General features: G+C 42.8%; 1 protein-coding gene across 1 annotated transcript; it reads left to right on the plus strand.

The window, feature by feature from the left end:
• The first annotated feature begins 738 nt into the window (after positions 1 to 738).
• On the plus strand, positions 739 to 16088 carry ANKK1 (ankyrin repeat and kinase domain containing 1). The gene is made up of 8 exons (XM_074216699.1): positions 739 to 926; positions 4286 to 4580; positions 5295 to 5446; positions 5871 to 5920; positions 6905 to 7060; positions 12832 to 12950; positions 13623 to 13659; positions 14260 to 16088. The coding sequence occupies exons 1-8, from the start codon at positions 739 to 741 to the stop codon at positions 15531 to 15533; spliced, it is 2271 nt and encodes a 756-aa protein (XP_074072800.1). The 3' UTR covers positions 15534 to 16088.
• The last annotated feature ends 525 nt before the right edge of the window (positions 16089 to 16613 follow it).

The following is a 16613-nucleotide window of genomic DNA, read 5'->3' on the forward strand; positions in this document are numbered from 1 at the left end:
GAAAAGCTGTCCTTTGTAGCTGATCATGCTACAGCATTGGTGTTACCGTCTAACATAGCACGTTTCACTTTGCATCAGCTCATAGAAGTCTTTCCAGGTTTTTCCGAGAGCATTCTGCTTTCGTGTGGCATCATAATGGACACCACAGTTTCTTCAGTCATTCCTCACTGATGGGCATCCCCTCAATTTTTAATCTATCATCTCTCCAGAGTAAAAGCAGATGAGACCCAGAGATAGCATGAGATCCCACCTCTAGCCCTAGCTCAAACGACTTGCCCAAGGTCCCCCGAAGAGTAAGCAGCAGCGACCTGGGCTCCTGTCCTTTGAGGGCTCTTTCCAGGAGCTCTCCAAATCTCCGCCCAGGCCAAGAGAAGGCCGGGGCTGGGCCGGGGCCAGCGAAGTGACACCTCCACCTGCCTCTCCTCCGCCCGCATTGCTCAGCTCGTCCCCGCCCAGCTCCCCGCCCCTCCGGAGCCTCTGAGCACCCACAGCCTCGGAGGGCCTGGGGGCTCCTCCAGCCCTGCGTCCGGGCCTCCTCTGTGGGGAAGGGCGGGCGCGGGGCAGTGGGGGCGCGGGGCGGCCCCCGGGGCCCACCCCCGGCGCTCACGGGGGGAGCCAGGAGGCCCCCGAGGCCCAGGGCCGGGGCCGGGGCCGGGGCCGGGGCCGGGGCCGGGGCCGGCCGTGAGCAGGGCTAGCGGGCGAGGGCTCCGGCGGGCCGGGGCCACCCGGGCGGCCCTCATGGCCCTGGGGGCGGAGCGGCGGCTGGGCAGCCTGACCATCTTCAGCCGCGACGACTTCGAGGCAGACTGGCCGCGCGTGGCCAGCGGGGGCTTCGGCCAGGTGTTCCGGGTGCGGCACAGGCGCTGGCGGACCGACTACGCCGTCAAGTGCTCCCCTTACCCGCTGGCCGGCTCCGGGCCCTCCAGGTACCGCCCTCCCCTTCAGCCTTCGAGCCCCTTCAGCTCCCCGGAGAGAGCCCCGGCACACTTCTCCCGCGCGCGTCCCGGGCGAGAGTGCGGGGGCATCTCCGCACCTGGGGGCAGTTCATCTCAGCCCCCAAACTGCCCCCCGATGATTTTTTTTCCCTTTTAATTGCCGAGGGGATGGGCTTGAATGAAAACAGGGTCCCACACCCCAGGAGAGGAAGACATTTGTCCACTACTGGCTTTCCCACGGAGGAAACGGGAGAGGGAAGAGCCGGACGAGTCCGACTAGGGAAAATGGACTCCTCACAGGGATCGCCCCTGTCGACTTTGGGGAGATGGTTTTACTAGAGGGGTGCCCTAGTTGCGAGCGAACATGATGCAGACTGCGAAGGGAGAAGCGCCGCGCTGGTGGGAGCGGGCTGCACACCCATCTTGGGGCCCCCAGCCCGCGGGCGCACCCAGCTCAGCAGAGACCTGCAAGTCAAAGCCTGGAGCTTCACATGATCTGTCTTTACCCGCTTCTCTTTTTCATCCGCGTATTTTTGCTACTCTCTGTCTCTGTGGTCTCTCATTTTTTCTCTTCCTGACTTTTTCTCCCTCTCCCTCCCTGTCTGTTCTTTGCTTGGTGTTGCTTATGAATAAACCACGTGCCTGCTCTGTATGCCGCTGTAAAGGAAACCTTTGGGAGATGAAGTCTGATCAGCCTTTAGTCTTCCCAGAACTCCATGGGATATCAGACCCTTCCCTGGACATGGGACCTGTGGGATGGGGAAGACTGCATAGCCTGTGTCAGCTGTAGGTGGACAGAGCACTAGTTTAGAATCAGGAGGAAGAGAATTCGAATCCAAGCTCAAATCTGGCCTCAGACACTTGACACACTAGCTGTGTGCCTCGGGGCAAGTTCACTCAACCCTGATTTCCTCACATCCGGTGCCAACTCCAGTTGTCCTGATTCATATTTGAATCCAGATGGCTTTGGAGGAGTAAGTGAGGTTGGTGACTTAGTACAGCACCTCTTCACTCAAATCCAATTCAATTCAAATGCTTGTCATGGCATCATCTCTCTGATGTCATGGTCTTCTTCAAGAATGAAGCACAGGGGTGGCTAGGTGGTGCAGTGGATAGAGCACTGGCCCTGGAGTCAGGAGGACCTGAGTTCAAATCAGGCCTTAGACATTTAATAATTACCTAGTTGTGTGGCCATGGGCAAGCCACTTAATCCCATTGCCCTGCAAAAACCTTTAAAAAAAAAAAAGGGGGACAAACATTATTTTAGTGTTTTCCAGCCTGTTTCATCGAGTTCTCTTTATCCACCAGCCAAGTCCCCAGGATCTAGTCATGAGGTCCTTAGGCACTAACTAGACCCTTCTCTTACCTTCCAACTACTCATCTATCTCATCTATTTCATGTCACAGCTTAGATTGGGACAATCTGAGAACCCCCCCCCCCCCAGCAAGTCAGAAGGCAGGTGAACTTGTTAATACTCAGTATTTCTCCCTCCCCTTTGCCCATATTATCACTAATCTGATTGGTTTGGGGATGAAGCCAGATTGTTCTGGGGCTGCCTGAACTATTTTGTAGCTCTTGAAATTGAGAATGAAGATGAAATGCTAGACAGAAGAGAATTTGGTAGGTTGAGAGTGGGAAGCAAGCTGATAATAGTTTTAATGGAAGAGACATCTAATTTTTCCTCCTTCCTCCTATCTGACTCCTGTCATCTTTGGGGTAAGACTTTTGGTGTTCGATGGAGAGAAGTACATTTTTCCCATCCTTATGATTCTAATAAAGAAAGAAAGAAAATAACCTTCAAAGTCTGGAATAGAATTGTCTCTGGTGCAAAGAGGAGTGTAGGTGTTGAGGGAAGAAGACATAGAGGGACAACAAAGAAGACAGCATGCAAGACCTGGGCTGACCAACCAACTTAATAATTTCCATAAAACTTTAGATTTAACAACACATTTGTTATTTCAGCTTCATAACCATCATGATATATAGGTTCTAGAGATGATAGTATTGGCCTCTCTAACAGATGAGGAAACGAGGCTCAGAGAGTGGAGTCTTCTAGCTAGATGGCATAATCTTCCATGGCTTCTAAGAAGGACAACTAGGGAGGGAAGAATATTCTACATAATTTAAGAAGTCTCTAAATGGATCTAACTCTTCCAGGAGCTCCTGAAAGTTAGAGATTCTGTGGAATTTTGAGAAGGACCACTTAGGGAAAAACCTGTATTTACAGATCTCTTTTTCCCTTTTTCAGATCTCTAAAATTCCATATAATATAAAACTATAATCTGTTCATTCCATGATCTAAGGGGATCTGTTGATCACAAACATTTCTTTAGTCCATCTCTAGTTGACTCCAGTGATTCTGTCTCCTTTGGACCCTGACCTTTCTTGGTTCTCTGCATGTGAAGAGTACACTGAAAACTTTTCAACTTTGTATATAATCATCTTTTTAAAAAATTTCTACTGTGTTTTAGAAATGCTAGTTTTATTTCATACATTAAAAATAAAATAATTTTTTCATTGTAGTTAGGGGAAAAAAAAACATTTTGCCAGTTTTTCCTCATCTCCAGTTCCTCTAAAGCCAGTTCAATATAAACAAAACAAAACATATCTTTTCTTTATGCATCACAGACTTAAAGAATGTCGGAAAAGGAAAAAGCCTTAGATTCCTAATAACAACAGCTTGCATTATAATTGACAACCATCCTTCAAGGCAAATTCTCTTAATACTATTTTATAGATGAAGAAACTGAGGCTGGCAGCAATTCAGCTAGCAACATGCCAGCTAGAAAGTGCTTGAGGACAGATTTACCCCCCAGATCTTCCTGATTGCAGGTCCAATACTCTATCCATTGGGTTAGCTGCTTCTAGGCACCACCCTCCATGTAAAAGATAAGAATGTAAGGCCTAAAAAAATCAAATGACTCACCCCAATTCCTGTAGTTACCTAATGGCAGTATTGGGACTAGATCCTAAATTTCTTGATTGCTAGCCCTGTAGACTTTTCATTCTTCCTTAGGTATGGATGGGCAAGAGGACTTTCTACTCTAACATAAACATATATTGTGACAAAGGTTTAAGAGGGTGATGAAAGAAATAGATAAAAGGACTGCTTTGGTTTAGTGTGAAGGGAATCACTTTCATATGGGGGTGGTCAGGAAGGCTTGTCATTTTTTAAATTATTCTCCTTTGTATTGTTATATATGAGTGTGTGTCTTACTTCTCCAATTGGATTCTAAACCAGAAGCTTTATTCCTTATGACTTTGCATCCCTCATTACCTGAAACAATGCCTTGGTATTCTGTTAATACATTGATTAATTCATTAACATTCTCCTTCCCATTCCTCTATAGTTCAGACATGAAATGCCTTGTTGAAGAAGCAACCAAGATGGAAAAGATCAAATTCCAACATATTGTCTCTATCTATGGAGTGTGCCAACAGCCCCTGGGCATTGTGATGGAATTCATGGCCAAGGGCTCCCTAGAGAAGATGCTGCCTACTCATAGCCTCTCCTGGCAGCTCAAGTTCCGAATCATCCATGAGACTGCTTTGGCCATGAATTTCCTTCACAGCATTAAGCCACCTCTGCTCCATCTAGACCTCAAACCAGGCAACATCTTGTTGGATGGCAACATGCATGCCAAGGTGAAGGCCCCATTTATTCTCCATTCCTCTGGCCTAAGCCCTTTCCCCTTCCCAGAAGGGGGATACAGAGAAGGTAATGTCTGGGAAATCTTTAAAGATACCCTGAGAATCAGAATTCAATTAAGAGTTCTCACTCATCTCTCAAAGAGTATTTATTAGCTGAATTTGTGGTAAAGTTACAATGGGCTTTAAGATACTTCCAAAAAGGACCTATTGGAGGCAGAGGTAGTATTTGAAAGACAGACAGCATCTGGCACATATGGTTTGGCATCTGGAGATATGGGTTGTAAGCACATCATTGACATTTGATGTATGGTTCTACTAGATGTTATCCTCCAGTTTCTATTACCTATCTCTAATATGGAAGGATAATGTTATCCTTCCCTGTTTCCCAAATGTAGATAAATCTGAGAAATCTGTTTTGGTAAAGAGAAGTAGGAAAAATAGGAATGGTATGTAAGTATATGATTATCATATTTGATATCCCTTTAAAGAACACAATACTTCTAACTGTAGTAATATTGTCAGGACTCAGGAAGGTATTGATGCTATTGATTAGCTATTTTGGTCCCTGTGGATGCCAGGTGAATAGATGGGTTGACCAGTGGTGAATGGGCAGGGGGACAGGTAACAACAGGTCACTATCTCTCCCTATAAACTAGTCACCATCCGAGCTCCCATCACCCATCCATATCCCTGTGTCTCTCTTACCAGGTTTCAGATTTTGGCCTATCTAAGTGGATGGAACAGTCCACACGAATGCAGTACATTGAGAGGTCAGCACTTCGGGGCACACTCAGCTATATTCCCCCTGAAATGTTTCTGGAGAGCACCAAAGCACCTGGGCCCAAATATGATGTATACAGGTAAGAGGAAGACAGAGGGATCTTTTTTTTTTTATTAATTTTGAGTATTGGAGGCTCCTTTATCTCCTTCTGTATTTCTACCATTCTAATAACTCTTTGCTTAGCTCCACAACTGAAAGCCACTCCTTAATGATATGGTGCATAATGGATGTATTTTTTGAGGCTCAAGCTGAGCTACTTATCCACATTCCCTGCTTGGTCAGCAGTCCCTCTGCACTCGGTCAGTATGCTGGCTGGCTCTAGGGACTGAAACAAGTCTAAAATATCCCAGGTCTACCTTTTGGGGGCAGGTGGGATGCACAGACCTGGGCCTGGGGGATGGGCAGGGAGGGAAGGCTGGTTTTTCATCACTGAATCTGACTTTTCCATGAGGTCCAGAAAACTGGAAATTTTGTGGAATGGTCACTTATTCTTTTATTCACAGCTTTGGAATTGTCATTTGGGAGATTCTTACCCAGAAGAAGCCATATCCAGGTAATATACTGGGGGCTACCATTTGGGGGTTCTGTAGGGTATGGACCCCAGGATAGAGGGTGGTGGCTGTGGTGGTGGGATTTCACAGAGAAGAGAATATGAACTTAGATAGTCCAGAGGAAATAGGTGACATTTGTTTGTAGGACCCCCATTTCATCCCTTCTTCATGGATCTCTGTCCTTATCTTCCCTGTCCACCTCTATTTTAAGGAAGATTCATTTTAAAAAGACTTTATGGTTGTTTTTTATTCACAAAAATGTGTGAGAAACATCGTCCTTTCTGTTAAGTCCCTCTGAGCCTTGCCCCTCTTTCTAACTCTATTTACCCTCTCTTCCCCGATCTTTCTCTAGTCACAACCTCCCTGTCTCCTGGGATGGGAGTGATCAAGTGGGAGTGAAGTTGGGGGCTCAGAGAAAGAACTTTATATTAGAGCTGGAGGAGGGGGGGAGCTGTGAGGTTTCAGGAAGGAGCAGGTGAATCCTGACCTGGTTTTCCCCAAATCAGAGCACATTCCTTAGGAAATAAAGGAGGGAGAAAAGTTAAAATGTACTTCAAACCCACAGGCTTTCTAGTTGCTGGTTTTAAACCAACTTTCCTGCCCCTCAAAGAGTTTCCTCCACCCTCCACCCCCCCAATAACTCCTACCCAGCAGCTGAGAATATAGAATGTCTTAAAACCTTCAAAAAATAGCAAAGTGAGAAAATTAAAGCTTTCAAGAAAACAGGTTTTTAGCATATTTATTTCTATGTGTATTGGTACCATGCCCTTTAGATTGTAAGGATGCTTGGAACTGTGGTCTTGTTTGAGGGTGACCTTCTATCCTAGGTAACATCTAGAGATACTGAGTTGGGGGAGCTCATCTAGTCAAAATCAGCCCTTGGTCCTTGCTTCCTGTCTGGAGCTATGAGGCTGACTGCCTCTTAGTTTCTCTATCATTTCCCTTCCCTGCTTCACCAGCACAGACTAGCCTATGATCTCCCTCAGGGTTCAACATGATGACCATCATCATTCGCGTGGCTGCTGGTACCCGACCCTCCCTACAGCCCATCTCAGATGAGTGGCCAGGAGAGGGTCAGCAGATGGTAGACTTGATGAAGCGCTGCTGGGACCAGGACCTTAAGAAGAGGCCATGCTTCACAGGTAATCATCCATATTTCCAACTGATATCCTATGATAAACATTCATGTATATATTATCTTAAGATTTACATGGTAATATAAATACACACATATATATATATATACATATATATATATATTCAAGATCTTGCTTGATATATATAGCAATCTATGAGGTTTTGTATTGTTATCACCACCATTTTACAGATGAAGAAACTGAGGCTGAGAAGTTAATATGACTTTTTTAATCACTGTCATCAAATGTATGAGGTGGGATTTAAACTCAGGTCTTCCTTAAGTCAGACCACTATCCACTCTCATACAGAGTTTACTTAAAGGCAAGAATCTAAGTCAAGGCTGCACAGAGGGAAGAGGTGTAGTGATGAGTGAAAGTAGGAGTCAGGTGCCATCTCAATGACCTACAGAATGATATATGGTTTTCATTAGGATTACTGAAGTTGAACCCAATTAAACCTCTTTGTTAGGCAAGACTGGCTAGTTCATCTTAAAAATACTCAGGTTCTTTATAGCTTGTGGGCTCAATTCAATCAATATCTATTAAGCTCAAATTTCATACAAGGCATCATGGTAAGTACCCAGGAAACAAAGACAGATATGAATGAATGAATGAGTGAATGAATGAAAGAATGAATGAATAAATAAATCATTTTAAGTTTTTACTATGAATAAATAACTCTGCTAAGTACTGAGGATAGTACTCCCAAGGAGCTGAAGACAACACAAGTCAGATGTAAAAAAGGCCCATGATCCTTAGAGGGAAGCAGCAAAGTAGATATTAATACCTCTTCTATGATGTTATTCCCACTCATAAAATCATATCAGATATAACACAAACCTCCTCTCAAAGGGCTTATGATATAAAGGGGAGAAGGACAAACCCACAAATATCTAAAAACAAGGGAGAAAAATAATCGCATAAAGCAATAGAAGAAGTTTGAGACAGGAGAGAGAGATTTTACCTAGACTTCATGAAGAAAGGGCATATCCAAAATTGGTTCTGGAAGGGAAGGAGAGATTTCAGGTGGCAGAAATGACATGGCTTTAGAAGGAAGTCTGTTCTAGGCAAGGGAAGATGGTGTGATTAAAGGAACTGATATTTGGGAGGATAGGATGAATATAATGGAGTGTCAGTAGTCTGTTAAATTGACTGGAATACTTGATGGAGAGAAGAATGAGATAAGACTAGGTGGTTGAAGTCAGATTGTGTAAGGGCCTGAATGCCAAATTCATAAGTTTATTTACTTTGGTAGATACTGGAAATCATTATGTCACTTCAATGTCTGGGTTTTCTTATCTAGAGGTAGATACTAAAACTGCTATTTCATTAGTCTAGGAAACACTCCAAGAGGAAATATCCTATGCCAAACAGTTCTTTATTTACATCTTATATGTCTTAGTCCTTTCCTTAAGACACTGGTCAAACAACCAATTGTGTCATAGACTAGATTGGAAGAAAAGTCTTCCTCTATTTGCTAACCTACCTTGCCTCTCCAGAATCAGGATGATCAAATCCTTATCTCTGGAATGTAGATAATTATACTTGCACTTCCTACCTCACTGGGTTGTTGTGGGGAAATATTTAATGTTATTTTTCCAGATCCTAATGACTATTAACTATCAACATCCTTCCTCAATGAGTTCAATGTCATGTTTATATTCTCTCTCCATTTCAACTACTGCCCTCATTCATACTAGAGATTTCAGTCTTCCTATTGATGCCCCTCAACTCACCTAACTTTCAAGTTCTTCATTCTACTAAACTTTCATGACCTATTTCTCCGCCCTACCTAAGTTAGACATGGAGATGATTATACATAAATCTTAATGATGGCACCCATAACTGTCCTAGTGCTATTTGCATGAACTCTACAGTTCTTTAATCTTATCACAATCTTGTATCATTCCATCTTTTCCTTTGTCTCATGACCCTGATTCTTTCTCCTTACTATGATTTCTAATCCCTCTTCCTCTCGGTTCCCCAGCCATCACACCTGCATTAATTCTACACTCTTTTCTCTCTCTTGATCCATTAGTGAACCTGGAACCTTGCCCCTTTGTCTTTTAACCAGTAATACTTTACCAAAATCCAGCTCCTGTTTTTTTTTTACTCTTATTCATATGCTGCTGAAATCACAAACCCAAGTCAATCAGGTCCACTACAGATTTGTGTAACATAATCTCAAATACCTCCTTAATCTATTGGTTGCTATGGTCACTGCAGTGACCCTTTCATCTTTCCTCAAATTCTTCCTTCTTAATTGAGGAACTCAGCTCATACATCACCAAGAAAAAAAAGGAAGATTATTCTCAGAATCTCAGACTTCACTGAATTAGATGGTATCAGAAGCTTCTCCCAACTCCAAGGTTTTTGGACTCTTCTCTCCTAATTATGTCCTATCCTGGAAAATTTCAGTCAGTTTTTGAATGAGCAATGGACCCCCCCCCACACACACACACACATACCTTGTTCTCAGCTGGAACACCAGGTGTTTTGCCACTTGAAAGAAGCCTAATGACATTCAAAACCTCTTCTTCATTTGGAACTTCAGCTCAGGATTGACTAACTTCAACTTGAAGTAAATGGCCAATAGTTTCTACATTGATTGATGACAGCCTGTTAAGAACACTATAGAAATGTTCAGCCCATCTCTCTAGGATCATGTCCCTATCATTAATCGATGTGGATCCACCAACACTGAGTAGTTGAGATGTGCCATATATCTTTGGCCCCTAAATAGCCTTCAAGGCATTCAAAAAGGTATTTTGGGGGCGGTTCTGTGGTGCAGTGGATAAAGCACCGGCCCTGGAGTCAGGAGTACCTGGGTTCAAATCCGGTCTCAGACACTTAATAATTACCTAGCTGTATGGCCTTGGGCAAGCCACTTAACCCCATTTGGCTTGCAAAAACCTAAAAAAACAAAACAAAAAAGTAGTTTGGTTTGTTACTGTCTACATAAAAATAAATTCCAACTGCCTTCTTACTGAGCCAAAAGTTCTGCATATCTATAAGCTTCATTTGGATTTTACTTTTGATGGAATTAAATGCTGCCTTCTTAGAAATAGATGAATTATCCTACTTGTAAATCCTGTGGAGTTCTCATTTTTCATTTAATAGTTTCTGTATTTCCCCATCATTTTCATCATTGCTCATCAAAAAACTGACTGAAATGTTCCAGGTTATATAGCAAGAAAAGTTATCCCCCATATCTTTGTCCATATCTATAAACATAAAGGGAATCTGTGACAATCACAGGCATTTCTATTTTAGTCACTACTGGTAAGATTTCTCATTTCCTTCTTCAGTTCATTTTACAGAGGAGGAAACTGAGTAAACAAGGTTGACTTCATCAGGGTCATTTACTTAATTTACTTACTACCCTTCATTCCTCAGACCAGATTGTTTGAGGTCAGATTTGAATTTGGGAAGATAAGTCTTCCAGACTCCAGGTCTGGTATCCTATTCACTGTTCCACCTAGCTGGCTCTTCTCAAAAGGACTACCAAATAGCCTCTTTACTAATCTCCTTGCCCCCGGACTAGAGCCTCTCTAGTCAAACCTACAAATTGCTGACCAATTGATTCAGTAAGTCATTGTTCTGATGATATTGCTCCTCTATCCATTATCATTATTAATTAAAATAATTACTCACATTTATATGACACATTGAGACATAAAATGCTTTCCTAATGAGAGAAACACCTAATACAGAAAGTTTTCTCAATGAATTTATCCAGAAAGCTAAATGGATGACAGATAGAGGAGAGCAGAGTCCTTCTCAGAGAAGGAAATGCAAACCTGATGCTAGCAAAACTTAAATATCTTTGCCAAGAAAACCTCAAACGGGGCTATGAAGAGTAGAGCAGAACTAAAGAAATGAAAGAAATAATAGTATTTGAGAAGAAGCAAGACAATTTTCATTGGGAGAAAAAACAGAGTTTGGCAGGAGAAACAATAGGATTTGGCATCTGACTGCAAGTGTAGGGGGAGGAAGAGGAAAGAGTTCAAGGTGACTCCAGACTTATGAGCCTGGATGACTAGGAGGATGGTGATATTATAGACAGAAATAGAAACTTAATGGGAGAGGAAGATTTAGGGACAAGTCAGTCACTCTATAGGCATTATGTTAGGTGCTGGAGGACCCAAAACAAAAGAAAACAGTCCCTGCCCTCAAGGAATTTATAATCTAGCAGATAGAAATAACATGTACCTATATAGCTGTATAAAACTAGATATTGGAGTGGAGAAGAAGGAAATCACTAGCAGCTAAGGGAAGGAGAAAAGATTTTATGTCAACACAGTTAACGGTAGAATGTAACCTGCTTGAGGACAAGGACTAGAACATGTCTTTCTTTGTATCTCTAGAACCTAGCCATACCTGACAAAAGTAGATACTTAGTAAACACTTTTTTTTTTAAGTTTTTGCAAGGCAATGGGGTTAAGTGGCTTGCCCAAGGCCACACAGTTAGGTAATTATTAAGTGTCTGAGGCTAGATTTGAACTCAAGTACTCTTGACTCCAAGGCCAGTGCTCCATCCACTGCGCCACCTAGCAGCCCCTTAGTAAATACTTCTTGAACTGCCTGGAGTTAGGAGTTAGTGGAAAGAAAATATCTTTGAAGCAAGAGTTGGGAGATTTGGGTTTCAGGCTTAACTCTACCTTTAACTGTGATTTCAATCAACTAACTTTTTAATCTAGGTCATAGTTTCCACATTTGAAGAATGGGAAGATTGTATCACATATTTTTGATAAACTTGTTTCCACCACTATGACCTTTTGAAGTTGTATAGTTGAATTAGCTGACTTTTTTTGGAAATAACATCCAATTTGAAGTTTCCATGATTTTGATCCTCCCATCATTCTAGTCAGTAAGAGTAAGACCTGGAACTTGAACCCAGGTCTTGGAGTCTCCAAAGCAGTATTCTTTTTATTACAAAACATACACGACAGCAACTCTCTTCAAAAATCAAGATTTTGGCAGTGGAACTCATGGGCTATCCAACATCAGGGCCATACTAAAATGTCTAATCTACAAAGTGAAGGTCTATCATAATATCCCAAAGACCAGTCTCCTCTTCCATTACCCTTTTTTTATTTTGTGTGTGTGTATATATATATATATATATATATATATATATATGTATATGTATATGTATATATATATGTGTATGTGTGTGGTATGTATATGAGTATGTATGTGATATGTATGTAAACACTCCACAACACACCCCCATATATATATATGTATATATATATTATGTTGCTGTATATATACATTTTATTTCCTCCCATAGAATGTCTCTCATTTTAAAACTGTTTGTCTTTTTAATCTCCATCCCCAAGCATGAGTGCTTAGTAAATATTTGTTAATTGATAGTTGTTTATCATAGAACTTCAGTGCTAGGAGAGTTCTTAAAGATTATCCAATTCACATATCCCAACCTCCTCCATTTAATATATTTGATTTGACAATAAACAGTTAAGCATCTTCCATAGACTAAGTCATTGTGCTGGACATTGGGGACAGAAACACAAAAACATTTCCTCCCCTGGAAATTAGGACACAAATGGGGAGTTATCTTATCTAATGGCACCTAGCTGTTTACTGGCAGAGTTTGGCCTAGAACCCCAATCACCATACATACATGCATGTAAGTATATATGCATCTATGTATATAGAAGCATGTCTATTAGTAAATTTAGAAAGAAATATGGCATAAATGGAGGACACATAGGCAGCATTCAATTGATTTTCCTGTCTCTCCCATTGAACAGATATCACCATTGAGACAGACATGTTGCTATCCTTACTCCAGAACCCCATAGTAGACCTGGAGAAAGAGTCTTTGGTCAGAAAGACATCCTGCAAACCTTCTCTTTGCAAAGCCCAGGAGGTAAGGAAGGAACAGAGCATGGGATCATTCCTCTGCTAGCAGAATATTTTATTTTGCTATCCAGGGTTCTTGAGAGGGGAGGCTTGTCTTTGAAAGTCATGGTAGGATCAGGGAAGCAAGTGAGAGCCTTCTCAATGGACAGGATTACCTAGAGCTCTGCCCATGGTTGTATATATCGGAATGCCACACCTGGCTCTGGCATAAGAGCATGTTTGGTCCAGGTGACCTCCCAGACCCTCACAACCCTAAGTTTCCATGATTCTGTGATCCATAGGAGACTTTATTCATCTCTCACATTCTGAGTCAGTGAACTCAACATTACTCACCTCCCTTGTTGAAAAGCTCAGCTTTGGGCACTGGAGGGTGTTTAACTTGTCTGCATCCTTCTGAGCAGAGATAGAGTTTATTTAATAAGCTGCTTGTATGAAAGGGCCATGGTTGTTCTTCCCCAGCAAGTTCATCTGGAAAGGAAAGAATGCTTTTCCCTCTCTTCTCATGGGATAAGCAAAGAAGAAAAAAGTTCAATTTCTAATTTATGGAAAGCATGGAACTACAAATAAGGAATAGAAACGAGGGTCTTTATGGGAGTCAGGAAAAGCTGGTGGATTAATGAGGTGCTGACTGTCAAACTGATTTCTTCTTATTTTTCTTATATTGCTTCTGCTGGTCAAGATCAGTAGAGAAGTCAGCCAGGAACTGACAGAGAGTGGTAAGTAGAGGACCCTACAGTTTCAATTAAATGATTCAGAGAAGGAAAAGAAATGTAATCAATCATTTCACTGGGCTTCATTTCTCCAATCCCTCATGCCTTTTCCATTTAGTTACTTCAAAAATCCCCAGAAGGCACTGAAATCCAACACCTCTGAAATGGTTTGCTGTAAATCAAGAGTGTGGTGGACATTTGGACATTAGCACAATGGCCTTTTGCCAACCTGGTCCCATCCTCTTAGGGTCTGAATGGGTAGAAATCTGTCCATTCTATTGATCCCCTATGATGGTAGAACAAGAGAGAATGATACTCTAATTATAGCAGAGAGCTTAGATTAGAAAACAGGAAGAACTATCAGACTCAGAAATACAATATTTTGGAGTGAGGAGTCTGTTGTAATTCATCACTTTTCTAGAGCTCTATCTGTTCTAGTCTTGGGAGTAGAGACAAGGTCTATCTGGATTTTATGTTCTCCATCAGTAAAATGAATGGGATAAACCAGCTGATCTCTCAAGTCCCTTTCCAAGGTTAAGTCCTATGATCCTGTGGTAGAATGAACAGGGCAGCCTCTGGAGGACTCAGATCTCTTCCTTTCTCCAGACTCAGGTGAATCTCTGAGGAGGCTACTCCAGCTATCTGACAGTGAGAGTTTGGTGTCGAGCATGGAAGAGTTGAGTATCTATGAGAACAATGTCACCCTCCTCCATTTCTTGGTTAGTGAGGGGAATGTGGAGAAGGTGAAGCTGCTATTGAGCCAGGAGGTAGATGTGGATTGCCAAACAGCTGAGGGTTACACACCCCTCATCATTGCTGTACAGGATCAGTTGTCTGACCTGTGTATATTGCTGCTCAACCAAGGAGCCAATCCCAATCTGGTTGATGAGGACGGCTGGGCCCCACTTCACTTTGCTGCCCAGAATGGGGATGATCGTATTGCTCGCCTCCTACTGGACCATGGTGCCCAGGTGGATGCCAAGGAGCATGAGGGCTGGACACCTCTTCACCTAGCTTCCCAGAACAACTTTGAGAATGTAGCCCGGCTCCTTGTCTCTCGCCATGCTAACTCCAATATTCAAGAGGGGGAGGGGAAGGCCCCATTGCATGTGGCTGCCTACTTTGGGCATGTTAGCCTGGTTAAGCTGCTCATTGGCCAGGGGGCCCAGCTAAATGCCCAGCAGAGGAACCTCAGGACCCCATTGCATTTGGCTGTGGAACAGGGTAAGGTCCGTGCAATCCAGTACCTGCTGAAGAGTGGGGCAGTCACTGACATTGTTGACCAGAATGGTTATACCCCATTGCATACAGCTGTTGCCAAAGACAAGTACCTTATCTGCAAGATGCTGCTCAAGTATGGAGCCAACACCGAGTTGAAGACCCAGCAGGGCTGGACGCCCCTACATCTGGCAGCCTTCCAGGGCCACTTGGAGATTCTTCGCCTGCTGCATGAGAATAATGCACACTTGGATGTCCAAGGGGGCAAGGAATGGACCCCACTTCACTTGGCAGTACGCCAAGGGGAGGAGGCAGTGGTTTCCTTTCTCCTTCAGGGAGGAGCTGACCCTAACATGGCTGAGCAGTCTGGATGGACAGCATTACACCTGGCTGTTCAGCGAGGTGCCTTCTTGAGTGTCATCAACCTCCTGGAGCACCAGGCTGATGTTAATGCCTCCAACAAGGTAGGCTGGACACCTGTGCACTTGGCAGCCCTCAAGGGTAACACCGCCATCCTCAAGGTATTGATCAAGGCTGGGGCCAGGCTCGACATTCAGGACTCTACTGGCTGCACAGTGCTACAACTGGCTATCCGAAATCAGAAACAGAATGTAATCTCCTTCCTGGAGGGCATGGATCCCCCTCGTCCCACTTCTAACTGATGTTGAATCAGAGACCATGAAGGAGGTTTCACCTCTTCTTGATCCATGATTGAATATAGATCCCTCTAGACTCATTTAGAACTTAGAAGCCTGGGAAGGGCACTGATCACAAAACTAGTCCACATCCATTCTCAGGAACAATCTCCCAGACAAAGTAAAGCTGGAAGACAAAAATTGTCCTAAGCCAGAAGAACCTTGAAGCAGATCCTGAAGAGACTAGTCTAAAATTTGAAGAGGAGTTGCTTTCCTTTTTTAATTAATATTTTATTTGTTTTCCGATTATATACAATAGTAGTTCCTACCCATCATTTTCTGTAAGGTTTTTGAATTTTATAATCTTTCCTCTACCCTCCCTTTCCTCCCCCATCCTCCCACAGAAGGCAGTCTGATAATCTTTACATTGTTTCCATGCTATACACTGATAGAAATTAAATGTGTTGGGAGAGAATTCATATCCTTGAGAAGAAAATAAAATATTAGAGATAGCAAAAGTATGTAGTACATAAGACACTTTTATTAATAAAAAAATTGAAGGTAATGGACTTTGATCTTTGTTTAAATTCCACAGTTCTTCCTCTGAGTACAGATGGTATTCTCCACTGCAGGTACTCTAAAATTGTCCCTGATTATTAAATTGATGGAATGAGCAAGTCTATTAAGGTTGATCATCACCCTCCATTAGGGTGCACATTGTTCTTCTGGTTCTGCTCATCTTGCTCATCATCATTTCATGCAAGTCTTTCCAGACTTCTCTGAATTCCCATCCCTCCTGGTTTCTAATAGAACAATAGTGTTCCATGACATACATATACCACAATTTGTTCATCCATTCCCCAATTGATGGACATTCATTTGATTTCAAATTCTTTTCTACCACAAACAGGGCTGCTACGAATATTTTTGCACAAGTGTGATGTTTTTACCCTTTTGCATGATCTCTTCAGGGTATAGACCCAGTAATGATATTGCTGGATCAAAGGGTGTGCACATTTTTATTACTTCTTGAGCATAATTCCAGATTGCTCTCCAGAAAGGTTGGATGCATGAGGAGTTGCTTTTACCAACACATGCAGGTTCTGG

This window comes from Macrotis lagotis, chromosome 1 (assembly GCF_037893015.1).
Source record: "Macrotis lagotis isolate mMagLag1 chromosome 1, bilby.v1.9.chrom.fasta, whole genome shotgun sequence".
In the NCBI taxonomy this organism is placed as follows: Eukaryota; Metazoa; Chordata; class Mammalia; order Peramelemorphia; family Peramelidae; genus Macrotis; species Macrotis lagotis.

What these genes read in the sequence shown, in the direction of transcription:
- ANKK1 (XM_074216699.1), top strand. Translation starts at nt 739, where the DNA reads ATGGCCCTGGGGGCGGAGCGGCGGCTGGGCAGCCTGACCATCTTCAGC. An exon ending in GAAGAGGCCATGCTTCACAG is followed by an intron (nt 7,061 to 12,831) that starts GTAATCATCCAT and finishes CCCATTGAACAG; the next exon opens with ATATCACCATTGAGACAGAC. An exon ending in CCAGGAACTGACAGAGAGTG is followed by an intron (nt 13,660 to 14,259) that starts GTAAGTAGAGGA and finishes TCCTTTCTCCAG; the next exon opens with ACTCAGGTGAATCTCTGAGG.